We start from the raw sequence: 24,270 nt of genomic DNA, 5'->3' as shown, positions 1-24,270 counted from the left end.
TTCCTTAAAAAAGGTAATTTTTCAAAGAAACCCAGTTGGAACAGCAGAGATCTGTCACCAACTGGTTTCTTCTTGGCTAAGAGACACCTTCTCTATGTCATATTGGTGGTGCCTAACTCAGGTTTGAAGCTTGTGAGTAAAACTGTAGTTAGCACCCATGGTAATCAATCTCTGATTACCCTCTCACTCAGTAGTAAATGCAATTTTTTATTACAACAGAAAAATTGCATCCTGGCTGCAGTGGTGACAGTTGGAGACTCTCTCCTGGTTTAAGCCCAGCTTCTCTCCTTCCTGCCCACAGCCCTGCAGATGAACTTGTATTTAATCTTCAAACCAGTGCAAGGGAAACACTTATTAGTCAGTAAATAGTCTTGCAGTGGATGGAGCACTGTAACACCTACAAGAGGTTTAACACCAAGTTTATTGCAAGCTCCTCAAAGTGTAGAGAAAACCCAGGACAGCTTAGGAAAAATGAAATCCCCAAATTGAACTTAGGGTTGATTGCTGTAGAATCACAAAGTGGTTTGGGTTGGAAGGGACCTTAAAGCCCATCTCGTTCCACGCCCTGCTGTGGGACACCTCCCACCAGCCCAGGTTGCTCCAAGCCCCATCCAACCTGGCCTTGGACACTTCCAGGGCTGGGGCAGCCACAGCTTCTCTGGGCAAACAGTCCTTGGGACTACCCTGTTTAACACATGGATAGGCTTTACTCAGTTTAAATCCACAGGAATTTGGGCAGCAGAGCTCTGCCCACGGTGCCAACGTGGTTTTTGGGGTGTGGGTGGGACAGAGCAGGGGCTCTCAAGCCCCACAACTGCAGTTCAAGAATTATATTCTTGGTTATTATGGAGAATTTCTGACAAGGTGACCATATTGTGAGGTCTTGGATGGTGTGAGCTTGTCCCATCTAAAGCCACAGTGGGTCTTTAGTGTCCTTGGATTTGCATTTCTGGAAGGTCCCTCTTAGTCTGACCCTCTCTGAAAGGTCTTGCTCTGAGGTGGAGGTGGACACATTCTGGGAACTTCCAGAAATGCATCTTCACCAGACACTGACCAGGGAGGGTGTTTTCCTTCACCTGCACGTGTTGAAGGGTGGCAAATCATGATGCTAATTTAAGGCTGACAAATCACAGTGGTAATTTAAGGATGATAATTCACCGTGCAAAGTGGTACCTTCACCCTGCCCTAGTGGCCAAAGGGTTTTGTACCAGGGGCTGCTTTTCTGCTGTTCCTGAATGTTTTATTACGAGACAACTGAACCTTAACACGCTTTGTGTGTCCAGGTCAAGAAAGTCACTGTCCTATCTTCTGAGAGACAGGTTGGTGGGCTTGAGGTAAAGCTGCTGCTCTGATCTGTGCTTCTGAACCAGACCTGCTATTGCAATGGCACCGAGCAAAAACTCGACAGCAGCTGCTGGATAACATTTTTTTCTTTTGGCTACATGAAGTAGTTTCATAACTCACACCCAGAGGTCTTTGGCTCTTGCTGCAGCTTTTGCAGCTTTCAGTTTTTGCTTATTTTGGTGCATGGCTGGTTCGAAAAGCTGCATGAACGATATAACCGTGTATTCGGCGAGAAAAGCAATTCTGAAAGTTTAACTCTTCCCTGTTCTTTTTATGTTGTCTTTCTTTCCGTTTCTTTGTTGTTTTAACAATCATGTTACTCTGGCATTTTATATTTTCTTTTGCTGCCCAGTCTCCCAGCTACTTTCTCCCCAATTCTCACCACTTAGGGGTGTGCAAAGAACCAGTCCCAAAATACCGCACTGACCAGAGGAGGTTGGCTCAGCTGAGGGAGCTTAGAGCCAAGTTTTTCCTCTCCTAAGTACACTTGGATTTGCCCAGGGCTGCCAAACTAAAGGGATGGAGAGTTACTGCACAGCAACATTCCCCCAATCTTTTCTTTCTTCAGCAGAAGTGCTGGAGGCTTTGCATGGTCCTGTGTGCTGATTTACTCATTCCGGGTTTTTAACGTTCCTCAGACTCCAGAAACAAAAGTGCTAAAACACGGAGCAAAATTCCAGGAGCTTGCAGTGCTCCCACTGCCATCCTGCCCGTTCCACACGTGGCATTTCTGAGAATAGCAATTTTACACTTGTTCCAGTAGAATTTTCAGACCAATCAGTGTTTTGATACTCTGGTCAGAGCTTTGGAAAAGCCTTTTGTATCTGCTCTGCAGTCTGGCTGCTCCATGGGATTTGCCAAACGCTGGTTTTAAGGGTAGATTAGGAAGCTGTCAGAGACCACCTTTTGTACTGCACCATCCCTGTTTCTAATGCCTCCGACTTTTTTCTCGACCATTCCAATTCCAAAACACTCCAGGAGGTTTTGAGCACCTGCTTTCCTGGCAGGGCAGGCACAAACCACCACAACCCTGATCCAGATGTCAGTCAGTTCTGCAGGGAGGACATGGTTCTGTAGCTCCAAGGCTCGTGTGGCCCAGGCCAGGGGCTGCTCTGCTCCCCAGGGCAGTTTATTTTATGTTGAGAAGAGCTGTCCTAATGCTTTGCACACCTCCAAGTGTCACTTTTGGGCACTTCCCATCTGTCATTTTTGTTCATCTCTCTCTGTCTTTCTTGATCTTCTACCACGAAAGCAGAAACGGGAACGTCCTCTGTTAGTACAGGATGAAGACAAATTAAAAAAGCAGCAGATACCTACTGAGACAGCCTTTCCCCGGCCAGCAAGTGAAGAAACTCTTCCAAAGGTTTCAATTGCAATTCCTGAAGAGCAGAAAGCACTCAAAAAGTGTCAGCTGTACTCTAGCATTTTTCCTTCTCCACGTATTCCCTTTATGATGTCCTTTCTCCTCGTTGTAGCACTGACTGTTTGGTGGCTGCTCTTTCTCTGAGTGGCAGCAGGGTCATGTTGAAACCTCAAGACCAAAGCTCCTGAATTTCTTGGCCGTGGCCTCTGCTGCATCTTCCTTGTCCTGGTCTTTGATCTCTCTAGTTCGCTGTCCCGGGGAGGGACATCCCGTGACCGTCCTGTTAAATCCCTCTGTGTGTCCTTGTGTGGCTGGGATGGGACCTGGCAGGAGTGGTCTGGGATTGCCAGGTCCCTCCTGAAGTTTCCTACTGTGCAAAAGCAAATTCTTTGAACCCTGTTCCTGATTGCTGTGAGAGAGCAGACGGGGAGAGGAAATGATGGGAGGAGTCGCTGGCTTCCTGAGCCCCTGTAGACTTCACGTAGGAATTGCTGGAAAATTGCTTTAAAACTTGTTGTTTTTAATGTAAGATGTTCAAAAACTGGAGAACCTTTGATACTGGTCCAAAAGAGGCTTTGCAGTAATCTGCTGAATTATGGAATCCTGGAATGGTTTGGGTTGGAAGGGACCTTAGAGGGAAGGGACCTTAGAGCCCATCTCAGTCCAACCCCCTGCCAGGAGCAGGGACACCTCCCACTAGCCCAGGTTGCTCCAAGCCCTGTCCAACCTGGCCTTGGACACTTCCAGGGATGGGGAGTCCACAACCTCTCTGGGCAGCAAGAGGTTGAATCTCTGGGAAGAATATCAGAATCTAATCCATAACCACTCCTTTCCTAGGAAACTCAGATTGGCATTTCAATACAAAGTACTGGTTCTCACTGCTGTTAGTGATGACTCAGGGACAGGGACAGGCAGCTTTTCTTTTTTCCAGTGGGTGAAGCCTTTGGCAAAGCATCCTGGCTTCCCTTTCCACCCCTATTCACATGTCCAAGAAAATACACAGTGTTACAGGAGAAAGCCCACTGCAAGGAGATATTTATTGTCGACCTAGATTAATCATTTCTTGGGATCTGATGGTCTCAGTGCACTTGGGATTTGTTTTGTTTCATTTGTGTGGAACTAACGGACTCATGTTTGCTGAGGTCACAGGGCTGGAGTCACCTGCTGTTTTAACATCCCCTCTGTTGCCATGTTGGCTTGGCCACATCAGGACACACTTCTAAATGTTAAAGCCCTCGATTGTTTTTGACTTCTTTACCCAAACCCTTGCATGCTGCCTGTTGTTTATTGCCTACAGTGTAAATGTCTGGATGATGCTCCCCTTTATCCCAGTTCTCCTGGCTGAGCTGTGCAGGCTCCAGCCCAGCTGGGCTGAGCAGAGCTGCTTTGTGAGCTGGAGGGAAGGTGGGACTTTGTGTCTGAGGGGTTTCTTTTCTGTAAATACTAAAGATGGGGCTGAGCTGAGCCCCCTGTGTCTCCTTTCAGCACTAATCCGTGTTTTCCTGCAGCTGCTGGAGGATTGGGCTGGACACAGTTACTCTGGGAACAGCCCCCAGTGCCACCAGTGGTGGCAGCTGCTCCAGCAGCACGGGAGAGAAAGGAGCAGACCTTTATTACAGGGACTAAAATGTGTGAATATATATAAATACATGTATTTATAACCCTTTCTAGATCTGTATCCATGTGAACAGTGTTATTTAGGAAGCAGATAAGCTTGCAGGAATAAGGCAAACATGGCATGTGCTGTCTGGTCAGAGGGTCCGTGGTGTGTCACGGACCACTCGAGCCACCTCTTGCTTTCAGTGTACAGGTTGAGGCTCTAAATGCTGTCTCAGAAACTTAGGTTGGTAGTGATATTCTTTGTTTTAGTCCCACAGGAATCTTTCCAGTTCCTCTTGTACCCTGCTCCGATTAGTTCACCGGTTTGTGCCTTTAGGACTTTGTTTTGTGAGGATTTTTCACTGGAAAAGATTCTTCCCTTTTTAATACACTGCCTTTAATACACAGTCTTCCTCCTTCAGTGCTTGGAAGTGTAGGAGTCAGAGGGTTGTTGTCCAGGTGTCCAGGTGAAGGAAAGTGTCAGCAGGCTGTGTCCCTGCATCCTTGGAGCATCCCTTGGAATGCACTTGAACTCCAGCGAGTTTGGGGTGGAGTTTAGGAAGACAAAAGTGGGCCCTGGAGAGGAGAGGTGGAAAGAGATGTTGAGGTGCCACGTGCAGAAGATGCAGGATGGAAGAAGCCAGGGGGATGCTTCTGGCTGGGATTCCCTGCCTGCATCTCCTTCCCAAAATTGGAACAGACATGATGAGAAACAGGGACTGTTTGCTCTCCCCAACCTGGCTGGGGAGGGAAGGGATGGGAGTTGTGTGGGTGTCTCTTTGTTCATTTTCTGTCCATATTTCCTGGAGAAGAGCAGCTTAAACACAACAGGTGCTCCCTTCCCACAGCCATTGCTCGGGATCCCTCTTGGAATGCACAGCTGAGGTTCCTGTGTGTGTCTTTTTGGTTCCTTGACAAGGACTTGGAAGCCACATGGGTGGCTTTGGCAAAGCCATGGTTTCTGTAGCTCTGTCACCCAATTCCAAAGGACCTGAAGTTTAAAACTCTTTACCCAGAGCAATATCTGACTGGAGTGCTCAGGGTGTCTCATCCCAGAGGGATGAGAGGTGGGCTCTGCCACTTCAGCTCAATTCTGTAATTCTTTAATTCAAACGGTCTCTTTCTCTCTCTTTTTTAATCTTGAGATAAGGCTGGTTGCCATCAGCAAAAAACCTTGGAAACTTTACACTCTGAGAACACTCAGGAACATTTTTGGGATTTGTATACCAGTTATCACTGCAGAGTATAAAAAAATTGAACAAATGCTTTCTGTTTCTCTGGCAGTTTAGAGGTGAGTTATATTCCTCCGGGTGGGTATGATCCCTCCTGACAGAGAATTCCTGTAGCTTATCAGGAACAGAAACCTCATCCGTCTGATGCCACAGGGATGTGCCCTCTGGGCTCCAGCCCCTTTTCCAGTCCCTCCTCTGCTTTTTTTCCTGTTTGCTTGTAAGGCAAATGGAGTGACATCCATGGCATTCCGTGTAAGGTCTCGTTCCTGAACGTTGTCTCTCCCATTTGTGCACATTCCGTGTCTCTTACACCTTGGTGCTGTGGTTTCACCCTTTTCCCTTGGTGTCCGTGCAGGACGCCCTCAGAGGAGGGATTTTGGGATGCCTGCTGTCATCCTTGAGCACAGGGAGAGCTCCTTCACTCTCGTGCTGTTTAAGAGCAGAGGTCTCAGGGGTTTTGTAAAGGAACCAACTCCGTACTACTCCCTGTTTTCCTCAGGAACAAACTTGCTGGGAACACTGGCAATCCCTGGCTGCCTGCCCTGACACTGGCACCCATTAACAGGGATTCACACACCCATGCCAGGCTGTGAGGGATGGAGAACTGAGTTGTCCCTTCCTGGATCCTTCCGGGATCCTGGAATTGTCTGCAGCGCGTAACCTCCTCCCAGCTGGCATGAGAAATCCTGATTTTTCAATGTGGCCTGCTGCAGAAAATGACATTTTGGTGACTCTGGCACACCAGGATAAGTCTGACAGCAGTTTTGATGTTAATTAGGCTTTCCCAGTGTTTTGTGGTGTGGTCACTCAGCTCTTTGGTGCTCGTGTGTGGGATCCCCTTAGGAGCTGTCGGGGCTCCAGCGTTTTCCATCATGATTGGTGTGGTTGGCTCCACACTCACTTTCTGAATCTTACCCTGGTTCCATCTCTTCTGAACACCACCTAAAACACACATGAGTCTCTTGTGCTTTCCTGCTTTAGGAAAAGGTGGACATCAGTAATTTTAAGCAGCAAAATGCTGCTGGTGGCTTGGAACTCGGATTCAGCTCCGAGGCCGCGCTGGGTGTCGGGCTCTGCATGTGCTGATGCTCGAGGTGTTCACTGCTGCAAAACAACATCCTTTTTTTCTTTCCCACTGTTAAAAGTGAGCAGATAAATGAAGGTGTTGGCTGCTTCTCCTGCCACGTGCTGCCTCTCTTGGGGGGTCAGTAGAAGACGAGCTGAGGACTCTCCAGGGGCAGGTCAGGGCATGGAGTTCAGCCAAGACCACCTCCCCTCCCTTGCAGTTTGTGCAGTGATGACCCCAAAGAGTAGGTATTCCCTATTTCCCTCCTGAAGTAACAAGGAGAAGTGGATTTCCTCAACGTGGCACCAAGGGAGTAGTTTATATTTGGAGGAAAGAGGCTGGGCTGGCCTTGCTGTGTCTGTACCACGGGGCTCCTGGGAAGGTTATCATAAAATCAGGGAATATCCTGAGTTGGAAGGGACCCATAAGGAACATAGAGTCCAACTCCTGATGGTTGGGGACCCATAAGGAACATAGAGTCCAACTCCTGATGGTTGTGGGCAAAGTGTCTTTCACTCCACATCAGTGTCAGTAATTTGTCGCTCTCAGAATTATTCCGCTTTGTTGGGTTTTCTTTTTTCTGGTCGTGAGTTGATGGCACCTGTTCTGACCTACAGAATGAGGAAGGAAGCTTTCTGGGTAAATTCAGCCCCAAAAAAGGATTATGGGTTCATGCAGGAACTCTCTGGTCTGTACTTGGTAGTGGGTGACACTGGAGAACCTGTCAGTGGTGGTTCCTCTTGTGTCCCTGTTTGTGTCCATCGTGGTTTGTGAGGCTGGAGGGAAGGACTGGCCTTGCTTTGGGCCCCTTTGGGATCTTCTATCAGTGGTACATAGTGGTGTTGGGTCAGTTTGTGGGGACTAAAAACACTTTCTTTTTTACCTAAAATGCTCTCTTTTGGAACACTTTTTCGGTTTTGTATTTTTTCTCAGATTTTCCTTTGTAAATATGTACATTTATCATTAATAAATGTTGTTGCAAATCACATCCTCCTTTCCACTGCTTATTAACAAAAAAAAGCTGTGTTAACAACCTGTGTTAATTAATTGCTTGGACTAACCCTCTGTATTCCTTTCTCAAACCAGAAGCCATCAGACCTTGGGTCACTGCTGGTGGCTTTCAGAGTGTTGGGTCAACTGGACACTCTTGGGTGTGGGTTTGGTGCTCTTGGGGAGAGGGGACACACAGCTCTGAGCTTTTAAACTGACTGGAATAACTTGACTGAGGATTAAATCCAGCTTGGTTTAAGACAGGCTTTGTTTGCAGGGAGGTCAGAATGTTCAGCCCTCTACCAAATGCTTAATGTCACACTAACACCTTCTCCCTCTTCGCTTCAGAGACTGAGTGGTAGGAAAAAGCAGTTGCAGAAAGTTGTTCTGAGGGCAGAGGTGATGCAGATCCTGCACAGCTCAGCTGCAAGAGCCTCTGTCTGAGGACAAAAATGCTCCTTTTGGGTTTTGTAAGTGAAGAAACCACGTTCTTAATGAACCACCATTTGTCTGCTCCATGATAAGACATGAGCCTCTGGTTGGGTTTTGGCTGGTTGAAGCTCAGGTTGTGTTCAGAGACTGTATCAAGAGTAATTTTTGATTCTAACTGCCAGCTTTTCTTTGGTGAGATTGTTTATTCTGGATAAACCATTTGGCTCATCCTGTGCTGTCACAAGGGATCCCAGGAAGGCAGATCTGGCTGCTCGTGCTGCTGCTCCCTGGGACGAGCCTGGCACCAGAGCAGAGCTTTAACTTCATTTATGAAATGAGGGAAGCAAAAAGCAGCAGAACAAAATTGATATCAGTTATAAACTCTGATGTGTTATCCCTTCTTTGCCAGAGGCAGTGAGTGCCACTGGTTTGTTCTCTGCAGAGGGAATTTGGAATAAGAAGCTGCTTATCCCCCACAAAAGGGATGGGAAGAGGACCTGGGATGGGTGGACAGAGGAATCATATTGCCCAACAAGGAATCTTATTGCCCAACCACCTTATTTTGATAATTTAAGTGTTGATCTTGATGTGGTTTCATGTTGCCAAGTCCTCGATGTAGTGGTTGGAGGTGGTTGCTGTATGTTGTGTAATATCCTGAATTCTTCCTCAGGACTTGAATTTTGAAGCTTCTAGCACATTGTGTCTTTTCTAGCATTACTTTTAATTTTGGTCAAAATCTCTTTTATCCTTCTGTTGTCTGACTAGGCTGGTCAGGATGTGATCAGATCAATGGCAATTAAAAAGATCCATCCAAGCCCACAAATCCATAGGTAATGTCTGTCCTTTTCAATGCCAGGGTGTGTTGAACAGCTTCTAAACCTTTTTTAACTTCTATCTTTAAGGCAAAGCAGTTCTGTAAGGCAATGGCAGGTACTGTAAAATAAGGCTCTCTTGTTTTCTGCTTTATAATACTTTTTACCCAAGTGCTTTGCCAGCTGTGAGATTGAGCATCAGTTGATCTGGGAGCGTAATCTGGTGAGTGTGGTTTGCTGCCAAAGCAACATCATCATCTCCTTGTGCATCCCTAGGTGGTCACTCTGAGCCTGTGAGCTTCTGTGGATCCGTGTTTGGGGATAACCTAATAACAGCCTTCACAATTCCATTGCCAGGCTGGAAAAGAACAGGATTGGGAAGTGCTGACCAGCTGGGATTTCTAGTGTGCCATGCGGTGGTTGTAAGGAGTTAGTGAGCACTGTAACTTCATGGGCTTATTAATTTTTATAAAATATCTTTAGTAACTGGCAGTTGGGCACCACTTTAGCACTCCTTAAGTCTCCTGCAGGATAAGAGTATGGTTTGGGATGAGAATAATGGAATATTCTACGGAGAGAGGCAGCAGCATGAAAACAACACCCACTCCGACAGCTCAGGGCAGTTGGTTCATACAAATAGATCCTGATGCAAAACAGCAGGTTCTTGAAAAAACACAGGCAAATTTATACAAAAACACTTTAAAAAAAAATCCTTTTGGCCACTGATATCAACCATGTAATTAAGCCTGTTATTAATTTATCCCCAGTCTGAATTATTGTGTGGCACTTTACACTGCAACGCTTCAGCTGAGTCCTCAGGTGCACAAAGGTCTGTATTTAGAGGGTGGTGCTTTAGTTGCATTCGTGTCTGGGGCAGTTTGTTTCTTCTGGGGCATTGCATCCTGTCCTTTATTTAATTTACACTGTGTTTGGCTGCTCTGTGCTTGATTTAGGCCTTGCTGGTTTGGGGTTGTGTCCGTGGAAATGAGTAGTTGGCAGCCCAGGCACCTCTCAGGTTTCCTGGGTCTCAAGGAGAGCTTGGAACTCTGCAAATCTGAGCCCTAAACGTAGGGATGCTTTTGCATTTGCAATTGAAAATAAATCTTGATAAGATCAGAATTTGTAACAGATGCTGAAATTCCCAAGGGGGGGAGTTTTATAGAGATAGTTTTATCTGGAAACAAATACCTTTCCATTGCTCTCTCTTCTTACCAGTGGAATAGGAAGGCAAGGCAAAAAGTGCTTCTGATCAGTTGATCTTATCAGGATTTCATTCTGTCTTTCCAGCTTGCATGTTTGCTGCTGCACTTGGCTCTACTGGTACCAGGATATGCTTGGCACAGGCTCCATTCCAGCTTTCCCTTCCTTTATGCCTCTGTCATGCAAGATACTTCCAAAATGCAAATTATTTTCTCTGTCTGTGAAAGGGATTTGGGAAGATGTTTTGACTGCATACAGGTTTTTGTCTCTTAAATAGCTCGATGTTTGTGTAGCTGGTTAATCTGCTTTGTTTTATCTGTTATTCTTGCTCTTGGTTGAGAGGTGCCCCAGCTGTTTTGTAAGGAAATCTCACTCCTAAGGCATGTTCCATTAAACCTCAGAAGATGTGCTGTGTCTTCTCAAGATCCCATGAGTAATTTGCAAGGTTTAGCATATATAATTAAGGGGAAATCATAATATTGGCAGTGTATAAATTCAGGTTTTAAAACAAGATTAAGGCATGGGTGTTCAATGCTGATAACCCCATTTCTATTCTGTTTTGTGGAATATTGCAGTGGAGTATCTTGTGTTGAGCAAATGAGGGTGGATATAGAATCATGGAATATCCTGAGCTGGAAGGGACCCCCAAGGATCATCCATCCAACTCCTGGCCCTGCACAGACACCCCAACAATCCCACCCTGTCCCTCAGAGTGTTGTCCAAACCCTCCTGGAGCTCTGGCAGCCTTGGGGCTGTGCCCACTGCCCTGGGGAGCCTGGGCAGTGCCCAACCAGCCTCTGGGGGAAGAACCTTTTCCTAAAATCCAACCTGAGCCTGCCCTGACACAGCTCCAGCCCTTCCCTGGGTTCTGTCCCTGCTCCCCCAGAGCAGAGATCGGAGCTGCCCCTCATGAGGAAGCTGCAGACTGCCATGAGGTCTCCCCTCAAATATTCCTTTGGAAGAGGACTTGTGGAACTGGATTTTGATCAGAAATAACACTCCACTGTGAGCACAGTCTGACCTGACCATCTCAGTGCTGCTCCTTGTCCCTTCACTCCTGTTAAGTGCATTTTGCTCAGCAATATCCCAAGAACTGAAGAGAAGCCCGAGAGACTGGAAATCCTAATGGATAGAAATCCTTACAGCTAATCCATCTGCAACATAAAGGAGCAGAGAACTGAAAAATACCCCTGAGGAGTTAGGGAAGAACTAAATGACTCTAAAAAAAGCATCTATTTGTTCCTGCATAAAGCAGCTCCTGGTCTTACCCTACCATGGAGTTGTGCCATTACATGAGGTCAATCAGGGTGAGAGCCTCTGGTGTGTAAAAAAATGCATTGTACCAAATATCCCACGGGCTTCAGACCTCACAATTTAAGCACAGATTACAGTTTTTTGGTTGCCCGGGGAATCTTCTTATTGGAAAGTGAGGCAACGGTTTCCGTTTGTCTTAACACCACCACCAAAATTGGAATTACAGTTGGCAAAATGGACTTGCCATGTTTTTGTGAGAATTTAATCCCTGTTTTTCGATTAATAGATATGTGGCTGTTCCTGTGCAAAGTAACCAGAAATCAACCATGAGGTTAATTACTGAAAAGAGGTAGTCCCTTGGGGTTTTCCCTCTTGTTCCCTGATTCTGGATGATGTGACAGCTTGAATACCTGTAAATTGTGGGACCTGTAACTGCTAATTCTACCTTTCCTTGGAGGCAAATTTCCGTGTCAATAAGGAGAGAAACTCAATTTCCAGCACATTGTCTTGTTCCTGTTTTAACTCTTGCTTTCTGTCACTGGTGTTCCCTCCTGGCTCGAGGGCTCCCAGGGCTGCCAGAAGACCTGGGTGAGACCTTGCAAAGGAGCTGAACAGGAACAGGAATCTGATTCTCTCAGCCATTCCTAACTTGTAAATATTCATACTACAGTTTTCCCAGTGCCATTGTGTCAGTTATCCTGGAATTACAACAGCCAGGAGGGTGCTCAGAGGGGGGTGAGCATTCCCAGGATGGGGAAAGAGCAAAGCACAAGGTTCTGTGGATTGTCTGGCACAGAAATTCTGGGCTTGTTCTTTTCACTCCACTTCAAACACTGTATAAAGTATTTCAGTGAGTTAAAAGCAGAATTGGGGGATGGTTTGGGGATAGTGGGTGGGTTTTGTTGCACATGGGAATTTTGGATGTGCACAAGTCCCCACTTGCTACACTGAAATTATTCCTGTTTCCAAACCGGGCAAAAAGCGCTTAGTGGTGGCTCTTCCTTTAGGTGCAGGGAGTTGTTTTTATATTAATTCCTTAAAATTTAGAAGAGTGGATTATTAATGTACCGGGAAGGCTGTGTCAGTAAATGCACTGGGTACACCACATGGTTTTTCAGTGTCCAACCCCACTGTTGCATGTGTTACTGGATGATACCTGATAACAAAGCGATGTTTTGCCTTGATGCCTCCTGCCCTCCTGCTCTCCCTAACACTTCTCTTTCTTTCTCTCTCTCTCTCTCTCTCTGGCCTTTTTTGTGTATCCGTTTCTTTTTAGAAAATGAGTGACTTTTCCTCCCAAGAGGATGTGGCTGCAGTGCCAGAGAGGAGCAGTGTTAACTCTGGCTTTGCATGGGAGGGCTCAAAGCAGTCGGTAGCTTTTAGTGAGACCCCAGTGCCACCCGCCTCAGAGCCTTCTCCCAGCCAGCACTTTGGTGCTTCCTCCCTAAGCAGCGAGGAGGAGGAGGTGGAGGAGAAGGAGGAGGAGGAGGCAGCTCCCAGCCTCCCCACCAGCGAGGAGGACCTGACATGTGGAAAGGGGGTTTGTGTGGATGTGGAGAAGGACTCGGAGCTCTCTGAGCTGGAGCCCCCCACCAGCCCTGCACCTCCCCAGCAGCCCTGGGGAGAGGAGGAGGAGGAGGAGGAGGAGGAGGTGGCAGAGGATGGTGAAGACAGCTTTGCCTTTAGAAAGCCCCATGGAGAGTGTCACAACTCAGATGCTCCCAGCGGGCTGCCCGTGGTCATTCGCTGCTTCCAGGTAGTGAGCCCAGCTCCTGCACCCCCAAACCCGGCTGCTTCTGGAGTGGGAACCCAAACACTGCAGCAAGCAGATGCCATGGACCTGGAGAGGAGTTGGCTTTGCTTGGCTTGGACTCGTGCTTGGAGTTAATGACCCCATTAATCTCCCAGCAATCAGTGTGCACGAGCCCCTCTCAATTTATCTCTGCGTTAAATACAAGCCCCTTTCAATTTATCTTTCTGCGTTGAACACAGTCACTGCAGTGCAGTGCCCTTTGTTTTTCTGGGATCAAAGCATCCTGTGGCACCCCCACAGAAAGGCTCCAAACCCTTGTAACTTTAGTTCCTCACGGATTTTGCCAGCTCCTGCTGGAGCCTGGGCGCAGCAGAGCAAATTTGAAGCGCTGTCCAACGCGTTTCCTCGTGCCCTTCGTGCTCCCCACCGGGGAGGTATTTTTGCCTGCTCCAGTGTTGATGTTGCTTTTGGCTCACTAGGTGCCCATTCCCCTGCTAACAGTCACGGTGGCATCTGGCAGGTTTGGGGATGGTGAGCACAAATTGAGCCCTCTGGGAAAGCACTGGGTCTAAACTAACTCTGTCTTCTTCTGGATGATCATCAGGTGGTGGAACAACTGATTTCTCTTTCCCCCTCCCCCCTTCATTGTCTTTTCTGTTTTATCTGACATTGATTTAATAAAAGTTTGAGATCTGACAAGGACTTTCAATAATACAGTTGCACTTGGAGTCAGGATAAAGCTGCTCAGTTGTGATCAAGTCTTTGTGTGCCCAGGGTTGGTGTTAATCCTGACATTGGCATCAGCAGATGAGGGTCCTCTTCCCCTGGCAGTGAACTTCTGGTAATTAGGAAGTTAAGAATCAGTGGAGACAGTGTCTTTGTGGTGTTGTGACACACCAGTTAAACCCCTAATTCCTGGTTTGGGCTCACCAGAGGTGGGGAAGGGCTGGAGGATTTTGCTGCCTGTCTAATCCTCACTCCCTGTCTCTGCCCTCTGAGCAGTTCCGGAACCTCAAACCCAAAGATTCCCAGGCTGCCCTTGGTTTGCTTTTATCAGATCAGTGTCAGAACCCTTGCCAGCAGCACGGTCAGGATGTGCAGGTGGGAACTGGGTGTTCACAAGGTGTTTCTAACCCTATCTCACAGCCCCCCCTGGTGAAGACACAGACTGTCACCATCTCTGACGTGTCCAGCGCCATCAAAAGCGAAATTCCCACAAAAGAAGTCCCCATTGTCCACACGGAGACAAAGACCATCACCTATGAAGCTGCACAGGTAAGGTGTGTTCTGATTCATTTTCCAGGGGCTTAATTAAACTCAAGGAAGTGTTTTCTTTCCCAGCCCTCAGGGTGAGACAGCAGCACCTGCCGTTCTCCACACATCCAAGTCACAGCACAGACATTAACTGATGCTGTGGGCACTGTTTCCAGGTGCATCTGGTATTTTTAGAGAAGCAGTGGTTTTGCTATCCCTGAAGAGTAATTATTTTTTCAAGATGTGCATTCTAACAGAATTTATCTTCAGCCACTGGTGGCTTTGGGATGCAGATTGGACCATATGGAGTTGACCTGAGTTGGCCTTTCTTTCTGCAAGAGGTGTCTTGTCTTGTTTTCCTTTGCTGTTTATGCCTCTTCAGAACTTGGTTTATAAATTATTTGCTAATCCTTTAGGTTTCAAGCCTGAAAAGGTTGTTGAACACCAAAAGTTTTGTATAAAATACAACCAGAGTGGGGATGTGGTGATTGGAAACTGGAAAAGTTAATGGAGTGATACCAGTGTACAAAGGTCATATTGATTGCTAAGGTTAAAATTAATCCTCAGTCTAAACCAGGTTTTATCGAATGATTTGGGCTGGAAGGGACCTTAAATACCATCCAGTTCCATCCCCTGCCTTTAGCATGGACACCTTCCACATCCCATGGACTGTGCTTGTCTAATTTGGGATTCTTGAGGAATCCCATGACTGTTCAGCATCTGTCCCAGCTGCAGAAGTAGAGGAGTCGTTCACACAAAGGTGGTGAGCATTGCCCTGGTCTTCAGTAGATGAATAGAGGAGTTTTGCTCCCACTGGGAAAGGAAAAGGAAAAGTGCATCTCCTGGGCTGGGAGCAGTGGATGGGAGATGTGCCACTAGATCTCTGTGGAAAATGGTCCCACCTTGTGGTAACTCCAGATATTGTCCCACTGCCGAGCTGGGAATGCTGCCCAGTGGGGACAGGGACAGGATGAGCTGACCAGGATGACTTAGTTTAGGATTTTTGGGTGACCTTGAGCGGTCGATTGGGCAGGAGGGGGGATCCAAGAACCAGCTCTAAAAGTTATTCCTGATTCATCAGATGTGTGGTTGTTCCTTGCTTCTGCAGAGATCAAGGAAGGGATATACAGGGTGTTGTCAGAAGGGAGGAAGGGTGACAGGTACCTCCTGAACCAGGTTGTTCTCTTGGCTTTGTGGATCTCCATGGATGCAGGCAGGTGGAATTTGGGATCAGTGTCTGTGTTGGTCTCCCTTTGTGCTCCAAGCACTGCAGGGCCAGCAGTGTGCCCAGATTTGGGAACAACCCAGCCTTCCTGCTCTGAGGGGTGCCACAGGTCCTCCCTGAGGGATTCTGTGGATCTGTGCTTTTCCAGTCTTAAAAGTCCAGGGACTTCCAGCCTTCAGAGCCCTGCCCAGCCCTCGTGCACCCGGGCACAGGTTGACTTGCTGCGTCCCGCGATCCACGATGGAGAGGAGCTTCTGTCCTCGGATTGCTTCCTGCTCTGGTGACATGGAGCCCCTGCAGCTGTCCACACTGCTCAGGGACTGATGGCCTGTCCTTGTGTCCCACAGACAGACGGTGGCAATGGGGATTTAGACCCTGGAATCCTGCTGACTGCCCAGACCATCACTTCAGAAACCACCAGCAGCACCACCACCACCCAGATCACCAAGGTAACACCAGTAAAACAACAGCTCACACAACAGCCTGATGGAGCAGATGGGCAGAGCTGAATAATAGGAAAAAAAACCTCTTGGAAGCTCCTTTCAAAAAATATGATTAATACCTGAAGCGAAGCACAAGGGGCCCAGGTTGCCCACGTTAAGGCTGAATTATGCATTAATTGCAGCACAGTTGGTGGGCTCTGACTGTCCTGTGGGGCAGCAGGAAGAGCTGTAGTGTGAGGAAAAGCTCTTCCCTGGCTCAGCTATAAAAAAATGACTGTTTGACAGTTTTTCTTTGAGCAGCAGCAGTTTCCCCCGTGACTCTGATGCCGTGGCACGACTGTTTGGTGACGCTATTTTTGGCTACTTTTAGACAGGCAGCCCCAGTGAGCTCCAATTCCTCTGCTCTTCCCCACTGACAGCAGCTTTTCCTTCTGTTCTAGACTGTAAAAGGTGGCATTTCAGAGACACGGATTGAGAAGAGGATTGTCATCACAGGAGATGCAGATGTAGACCATGACCAGGTAGGAGTGTGGGTGTGATCCAAAAGAGTTTCCCAGAGTTGCCACGAAGGAGACATTCATGCCTGTCCAAAGAAAATGTCACTAAAAAAACTGACCCAGGGAAATTGTACTGGGGTAAAAATAAAACTTCCAAACTGATATTTTTTTTTTAGCTTGTGGCTGCTCCCATCCCTGGAAGTGTCCAAGGCCAGGTTGGACAGGGATTGGAGCAACTTGGGCTAGTGGAAGGTGTCCCTGGCCATGACAAGGGGTGGAACTGGATGGGCTTTAAGATCCCTTCCAACCCAGGCCATTCTGTGATTCTATGATTCTGTATCAGTAATAAATTCCTTTTTGACATTATGCAGCTGGACCAGCAAAGCTGAATTCTGTTCCAAAACCGGTGTTGGCAGCAAAGTTTTGATGCCAGAATTTTTTTTGGACAATGGCACTTTAAAAAAAAAAAAAAAAATCCATAAAAATGTGAAATAAAAGTTTTCCTTGACATCTGGCTGATCTGAATTAATTTTCCCATAACTTTGAAACACTGTTGCTGCTGTACAGTGCCAGAAGTAATTTCAGAGCACTCAGCACCTGCATTAAATCTCATTGGCTTTATGTGAAACCTTTGTGATGAGTCAGCCCCACTGGCCTCTTGCGTGTGTTGGAAGTGATGATTTTGTCATCAGAGAATTATACTGTGAATTTAAATTTAGTTGCAAGTATCGTGGGGGTGGAGAATATTCTTATGACAAGAACTGGTTTATTAATTCCAACAGAAAATGTCTGAGGTGTCTGAAATGTGCTCATCACACTGGCTGGAAGAATAAACAGGCTTTGCTTGATTGCTCTCATCCATCTGCTACCAGTGGAGAGATGGGGATACTCTTAAAAAACAGCTTTTCTTTTTAGAAATGATGTAATGGCACCACAAGTCACCCAAGTGTGTGGGTGAAGTCCTGGGGGCAGTTTTGGGCACCACAAAGATCTAAAGCTGTTAGGGAGTGTCCAAAGGAGGGACACTAAGACAGTGAAGGGTCTGCAGGGGCCACAGAAGTAGCAGCTGAGAGCCCTTGGCTTGTTCAGCTGGACAGGAGGAGACTGAGGGCAGAGCTCAGTGGGGCTGGAGCTGTGTCAGGGCAGGCTCAGGTTGGATCTCAGGGAAAGGTTCTTCCCCCAGAGGCTGGTTGGGCGCTGCCCAGGCTCCCCAGGGCAGTGGGCACAGCCCCAAGGCTGCCAGAGCTCCAGGAGGGTTTGGACAACACTCTGATGGACAGGGTTGGGTTGTCTGTGCAGGGCCAGGAGTTGAATGGATGATCCTTGGGGGTTTCTCCCACCTCAGGATATTCTGTCATTCTGTGAAGTGGCTGTTCAGCCTGGAGAGGAGAGCCTTGTGTGGAGACCTCAGCAGCCTTCCAGTTACCTGAAGGGACCTCCTGGGAATCTGGAGGGGGACTGTGTCAGGAACAGTAGGGATGGGACAATGAGTAACGGGTACATATTGAAAGAGGGGAAATTTAGGTTAGATATTAAGAAGAAATTTTTCACTCTGAGGGTGGTGAGGCCCTGGCACAGGTTGCCCAGTATTCAAAGCCAGGCTGGATAAGGCCTCGAGCAACCTGGTCTAGTGGGAGTTCTCCCTGCCCATGGCAGGGGGGTTGGAACTGGATGATCTTTAAGGTCCCTTCCAAACCCTTGACATTCTCTAATTCTGTAAAATTCTTTTTCACTCTCCAGAGTTAGAAGGCGGCTCTTGTGCCCTTGGGGAGGGTGGGTGCCGGGCTCTGAGCCATGCTCTGACCCGCTCTGCCGTGTTCTGCCCCGTTCTGCCCCACTCTGCCATGCTCTGAGACACTCTGTGATGCTGTGCCATGCTCTGATCTGGGCTCTGACCCTCTCTGCCCCCTTCTCTCCTGGCTGTCCCACAGGTCCTGGCACAGGCGATCAAGGCGGCGAAGGAGCAGCACCCGGACATGTCGGTGACCAAAGTGGTCGTGCACCAGGAGACTGAGATTGCAGAGGAGTAGCCAGGCTGTGTGAGTACAGACACCACCCACGAGGGAGGGATGGGGGCTGCTCCCCTCCCAGGGCACGGGGTGGATCTCTGGGCACACAAGGTTTGGCTAAATATGGTCAAAGTGGCAAAAAAATGATTATTGTTCTCTGCTGAGGCTGGTCCTGGTAGATCAGGTGAGGATGATGAAGGAGGCCCAAATACAGACTAGTCCTGCTGGGGAGATGAGCCAGAATTGGTTAAAAGCTGCACAGCTCCTGCCATGAGGCTGCTCTGCCTTCCCAAACACCTCTGAGGCACCAGCAGCACACAGAGCCATTGGGGACACATGGACTCTGCCTGTGTCAGTGCCAGGGAACCCCTGAGCTGGACTCCAGTTTGCCTGGAAAGATCCCTTTTTGATGAGTTTAGGAAAGAGCTGCTTGAGGAATCCTGGAGCTCTGCCTGTGCCTCAGTGCTGTAAAGTCCATCCTACCCCACACTGGTGATCAAAGAATCCTGGAATGGTTTGGGTTGGAAAGCACTTTAAAGCTCATCCAGTCCCAACCCCCTGCCAAGGGCAGGGACACCTTCCACTAGCCCAGGTCGCTCCAAGCCCTGTCCAACCTGGCCTTGGACACTTCCAGGGATTCCAGGGGCAGCCACAGCTTCTCTGGGCAACCTGTGCCAGGGCCTCCCCACCCTCACAGGGAACAGTTCCTTCCCAATATCCCATCTAACCCTGCCCTCTGGCAGAGGGAAGCCATTCCCCCTTGTCCTGTCCTGTCCCTCCATCCCTTGTCCCAGATCCCTCTCCAGCTCTCTTGGAGCCCCTTTAGGCACTTCCCACCTGCCATGGATGGTAACTCACCTGTTCTCCATCTGCTTTTGGGAAGGAGGTTCCTCTGTCTCCCAGGAAGCTGCTGTTGGCTGCTGTAACTTACCCTGTTCCTCTCTCTCCCTAGGAAACGTTCCTGCCAGCCACAACACCAGGAAAAAGAAACCCAGCAAAACTACCAAGAAACTACCTGGAGCACAAAGACCTCGGATTTCAGACTTTGACACTCAGAGACATTCATATCATTTATTAGGAGTTGCGCTTTGACATTTTATTGGGATTTTTCCAGGCTCCACTGGATCCTATTGGATATAAGGTTTTGTTTTGTTGTTGGTTTTTTTTTTTGTTTCTGTTTTTGTTTTTTTTTTTATATCTATTGTGACAGAAATCTGCCATATTTCTAACTGTACTGAATATTTTTTACAGGTTTTCAATTTTGCATTCCCTCTCATGCAAAGCCTCTTCAGACACAGCCCCCACCCCAAAACCTCACAGGGCTCCAGGGCTCCCCCTGTTTTATCTCCCATTCCCTCCACCTCGCCTGGGATAAGGGAGCCAAAGCCACCTCTGTGCATATTCCCAGTGCAGGATCCAGACTTGCCTTCCCAAAGCCATGGGTCCTCCTGCCAGGAGAGTCAGTTTAAAGAGTCAAGACTTCAGTTTTGTGCAGCATTTCCGACTGCCTCTGGATTATTCCTGTAGCTCTTGGGAGCTGCCCCCCCCTCCCTGAGCTCCCTCCCCGTTGGGATCCAGCCCCCAGTGTGTGATCACAGTAGGGTTTTGTGGTGTAGCCTGTGCACACATCTGAATAGCTGACTAGATTTAAGGAATACTGGAAAAGTTGCTTCAAGTATCTTTATACTGTGAATTTTAGAGCTTTAAAGAGGACTGTGGTAGCATCTCACCCTCCTCCCGTGTGTCTCTGCCGAGTGCTCCCCGCCCTGTTTGTGTTTTCTAGATGCCATTAAATTAAAAAAAAAGCCCTTAGAAGTGTGTGTTTAAGGTGTGTGGACTCGGGATGCTATTAAGGTAGGCTTGTGCAGCATTCACAGGAACTGAGTTTTTTCAGTGTCATAGTTTTACACTTGTTTGTGTTCATGATTTTTAAATTAGGGAGGTTTTTTTGGGTTTTTTTGTTTTTTATTTTGTAAGTCATGGGTTGGGTTTTTTTTCCTCCCCTCGCAGTGCTATTTAAAGCTGAACACGTTACCCATCTCCCAGGGTGTGTATCCTACTATCATTTAATTTAAACTCCTTTAGACAATCCTTCCTAGGCCTGTAAGCTGTATTTGGAGAGGCTGAACAAGGAGTTTTAGGAGGTGTCAGGTGTTGCTGGTCATGATAGAGCCAAACCACATGGGAAGTGCTGACATTCCCTCTTCCACGCTGTCCTGGGGGGTCTGGATTTGGCTTCATGTCCCCCTTGCTGGAATGAAATCCCAGGGTGGGTGTCTGCAGCTTTAGGCTGGGCTTAGAGACCCCCAGGATGATCTCCAGTGTGGAAGGGGTGACCCAAAAACATGATTCCAGGGGCTGGATGTGCTTCCCTCCCCTGCACCAGGGGCTGAGCTCCCACTGAGCTTTCTGGGAATATTCTAATCATGCCTGGGTTTGTCCTTCCAGCATTTAAATTCAAAAAGCAGAAAAAAAAACAACCAACCAAGCTTTGTAAAGAGTCTGCACAGACACTTGTGAACACTTTGGTCCACTTTGAGGTTGTGATTTTTTTTTTTTTAAATGTATAAATATATATATATATAAAATAGTGTGTGGCACATTGGTAGCTGAGGGCAGGGAGTGCTCTGCTGCTCCTCAGGCGAGGATGGGAAGAAAATGGCAATAAAGAAAAAGCTCTCTCCAGTTTCAAATTTGAATGATGTGTTTCAGAAGTCACTGGATTTAGCTCAGGCTGCAACGACTCGCTGTCGAGCTGCAAACAGCCTTGGATCTGCACCAGGGCTGCTGCAGCTTCTCAGATTCAGGTGCAATTTTAATTAAGTTGTCAGTATTGATTGGAGACTCTGCTGGAGCTGCTGGATTTTGGCTTTCCTAGAGCCTTGCTGGCCCCTGCTCACCCTCCAGCCTTCCCATGCCAACAGCTGCTTCTGGGCTGCTCTGGGTGCAGGATCCCCTCCTGGGATGCTCTGCCTTCCACAGGGCATCCTGCTCTGGGGATTTAGGGAGTCCTGGGCTCCACAGCTGTAGTGTAGAGATTAAGTCTTCCTCTACCTGTCTGAACAACCCCTTCTTTCCTTATTCTGCCCCGCAGACCTTGGAGCAGGTCTGTGTCCCTGCTGTCCTCAACTTAGTTGGGTAACGCTTGCCTTAAACACCCCTCATGCTGAGCACCCTCTGGCACTGTCCTTTTTCTGGGAATTTAGCTTTTTTCCCCACTCAGTCCTTCCTTCTCACCTGCAGCAGCCACCTGAGGAGGGAATGGGCACATGGAGTAGTGGCTGAGAGGATTTCTGGGCTTTACCAGGCAGAGCCAGTGTGATAAATTAAGTTTGTCCATAGCACTTAAAGGCACTTGGCTGCCCCAAGAATTGAGGGGAACCTGGTCCCTGGGTGTTCCCTTGGGGTGTCCTGTGCCCTGAGCACAATGAGGGGGACAAAACACCCTGAGCAGGGGATTTCTGGGGGTGAGAAACCTGCTGGCAGGAGAGGTGGTTCCTTCCCAAAGGGACGTGCCCGCTGGGGCTGCGGACGTCCCTTTTTAAGGGCTCGTATTTTACTTTTCCCCTGGATTTTGGGTGGCCATTTCCAGGCTGTCCACTCTCACACTTCCCCCCCCCCCTGCAGAGTTCTTGCTTCTCCTTGAGTATTTTAAACAAGCCATGGCCTCATCTGCCCCTTTGCCATCACCTGCTGTCCGACCCCGGGGGTTTCCCGCTGACCCTCTCCCGCCGACACGAGCCCGGGAGCTGGATGGGAGCAGCAGCAGCCTGGGAAGAAGATAAAAGTTAAGAGCAGAAGAAGCTTCTTCCACCCTCATCCAGGGCCGTGGTGGGGCTGCCCACACCCCTTCCACCTCCAGTGGGATTTAAGATCCTTGGCTCTGAGCGGTGCTGTGTCAGCTCGAGGGACAAACTGGCTAAGTAAGGTCTATTTATATGAATGTTCCCAGCTCTTCCCACTCCACAAATTCACCCAGAGACTGTCTTGATTGTATAATATACATTATATGGAAGCTATTTATATATGAATGAATGTTTTTATAGAAAGGAAGGCAAGGAGCTCCTGTTCTCCTCCATTAAACTGGAACGGTGGCTCCAATTGCCTGATAGCAATCCCTGACCAAGAGATGTGTTAGCAAAGGACTGACTGATTTCTGGTTTTAATAAACTGTGGTTTGCTGATTTTCCTAATTGTACAATTACCTTAAGAGGTGGTAGTGTCCCAGCCTTAGAGGTGCAACTTGTAAAAAAAAAAGAAAGAAAAAAAAAAGAAAAAAAAAAGAGTAAAAATAAATAAAATAATTTAGTTGAGAAGATGAAGGAGCTTTGTAAAATTTTTTTAAGGCAATTGTGAATTGTCTAGGGTAGGCATTTACACTCTTCTTTATAAAAATAGTAACTTTTAAAGTTGGCAAATCTTTCTAGATCAACTAGTGATGGGAGCTGTTATTTTGGATTTTCATAGTGAATCAAAGGGAAAGTTGCTGTAGCGTTTAGGCAGACCTAAGTGTTCAGTATTGCTTCTTGTATTGAATTTTTCAATAAATTTTCAAACAAAACACTCTCCCTGGCCCTGGAGCCTTTCTTCCTTCTTCTCACCCTCCTCCACATTTTTCTCCCCAACCTGGCTTCATGGTAATTTGGTTTTTCCAGCCTAAACCAGACCCATTGCCCCCCCCAAACACAGCCATGGCTCTTCCAGCCCTGTGCCAGCCTCCACCACCAGCATTCTCCTGAGCTCTTGGTGCCTTCAGACCCTTCCAAACAGCTCCCAGTGGGGCCACGTGCAAGACCAAAGCCCCCCCAAAAGGGCCAAAAGGGATTCCCAGAGTTTTCCCTAAAGCAGCATCACTTCATATAAAACCTCCCTTTGAAGCTATGGAATTCACCCAGGTGAGGTAAAAGGGATTCCCAGAGTCCAAGTTTTTCCTAGAGCAGCATCACTTGATAAAAAACCTTCCTTTTTGAGATCCAGAATTCACCCAGGTGAGGTTGATGCTCAGCAGCTGCTGCCCAGCCTGAGGGAACATGACTGAACTGGAACAGGGAGGAAATGTCACATCCATCAATTTTTTTGGTCCCATCTCATTTTACTTTTTTTTTTTTTCTGGCTGCAGCAGCTTTAGGAGGGACAGAAACACGGAGCAGAAAGCTGACAGGGTATCTTGGCCACCAGCCTGACAGAGAACAAAAGCCAGCTGGCCCAGTTAGGGCTGCTGGAGATTGGGAACTGGCTGGGAAGAGCAGCCCTGGGGGCAAGGGCAGCCCTGGGGCTGCTGTGGTACCACCCTCCGTGCCTCAGTTCCCCAAGAGGCAGAAAGGGAAGGGGGACATGGCCCCTGTCAGATACTAAAAGCCCCACGAATTCCCATCGCTCCAGACACAGCCATCACCTCTCCCACCCTGCCCCAGGCCTGTTTACTCTCCAAGTATTAAATCTGAACATGCTGTAAAGCCAAACTTACAAAGCAGCCCCAGACACCGACCCTGGAGAGTTGGGAATCTGCCACCACTGGAGCTGCTTTCCCGGAACGTGTCAGGGTCGGGATTTACTCCCATAATTTACTCCCAGCTCCGCAGCAGAGCTGAGTGTGTCACATTATCTCCCTGGGCCAGCACAGGCTGTGGCTCCTGCCCTGTCCAACCCCATCAGGGTCATGCCAAAAACAGCCCTGTCTTGGGGAGCTGGGGCTTGTGGAGCTCCCGGTGCCTCCAGACAAGGCACTGGTGTGATGTGACAGCCAGGCACAGACAACAGCCCCCAGCCCAGCGTGTCTGGGGTAAACAACCAAGAA

At 48.0% G+C, this 24,270-nt stretch overlaps 1 protein-coding gene across 17 annotated transcripts in view; it reads left to right on the top strand.

Moving 5' to 3' along the window:
* The window catches only part of EPB41 (erythrocyte membrane protein band 4.1), an 86,076-nt gene extending 63,321 nt beyond the window's left edge, over positions 1 to 22,755 (top strand). For 6 of the 17 annotated variants that reach the window (XM_032710289.1, XM_032710295.1, XM_032710292.1 and 3 more), the window contains 5 exons: positions 14,192 to 14,320; positions 15,872 to 15,973; positions 16,408 to 16,488; positions 18,396 to 18,503; positions 19,426 to 22,755. In XM_032710289.1, coding sequence (XP_032566180.1) covers positions 14,192 to 14,320; positions 15,872 to 15,973; positions 16,408 to 16,488; positions 18,396 to 18,494 — 411 coding nt within the window. In that variant the 3' untranslated portion in view covers positions 18,495 to 18,503; positions 19,426 to 22,755. Of the gene's footprint in view, positions 1 to 1,283; positions 1,335 to 1,696; positions 2,382 to 2,599; positions 7,059 to 12,568; positions 13,049 to 14,191; positions 14,321 to 15,871; positions 15,974 to 16,407; positions 16,489 to 18,395; positions 18,504 to 19,425 lie in introns of those variants that run through there. The other 11 variants (XM_032710293.1, XM_032710291.1, XM_032710298.1 and 8 more) reach the window with 7 other exon arrangements.
* The last annotated feature ends 1,515 nt before the right edge of the window (positions 22,756 to 24,270 follow it).

The sequence above is a fragment of the Chiroxiphia lanceolata genome, chromosome 24, assembly GCF_009829145.1.
Source record: "Chiroxiphia lanceolata isolate bChiLan1 chromosome 24, bChiLan1.pri, whole genome shotgun sequence".
In the NCBI taxonomy this organism is placed as follows: domain Eukaryota; kingdom Metazoa; phylum Chordata; class Aves; order Passeriformes; family Pipridae; genus Chiroxiphia; species Chiroxiphia lanceolata.
This window is presented reverse-complemented; position numbering and strand designations above follow the sequence as displayed.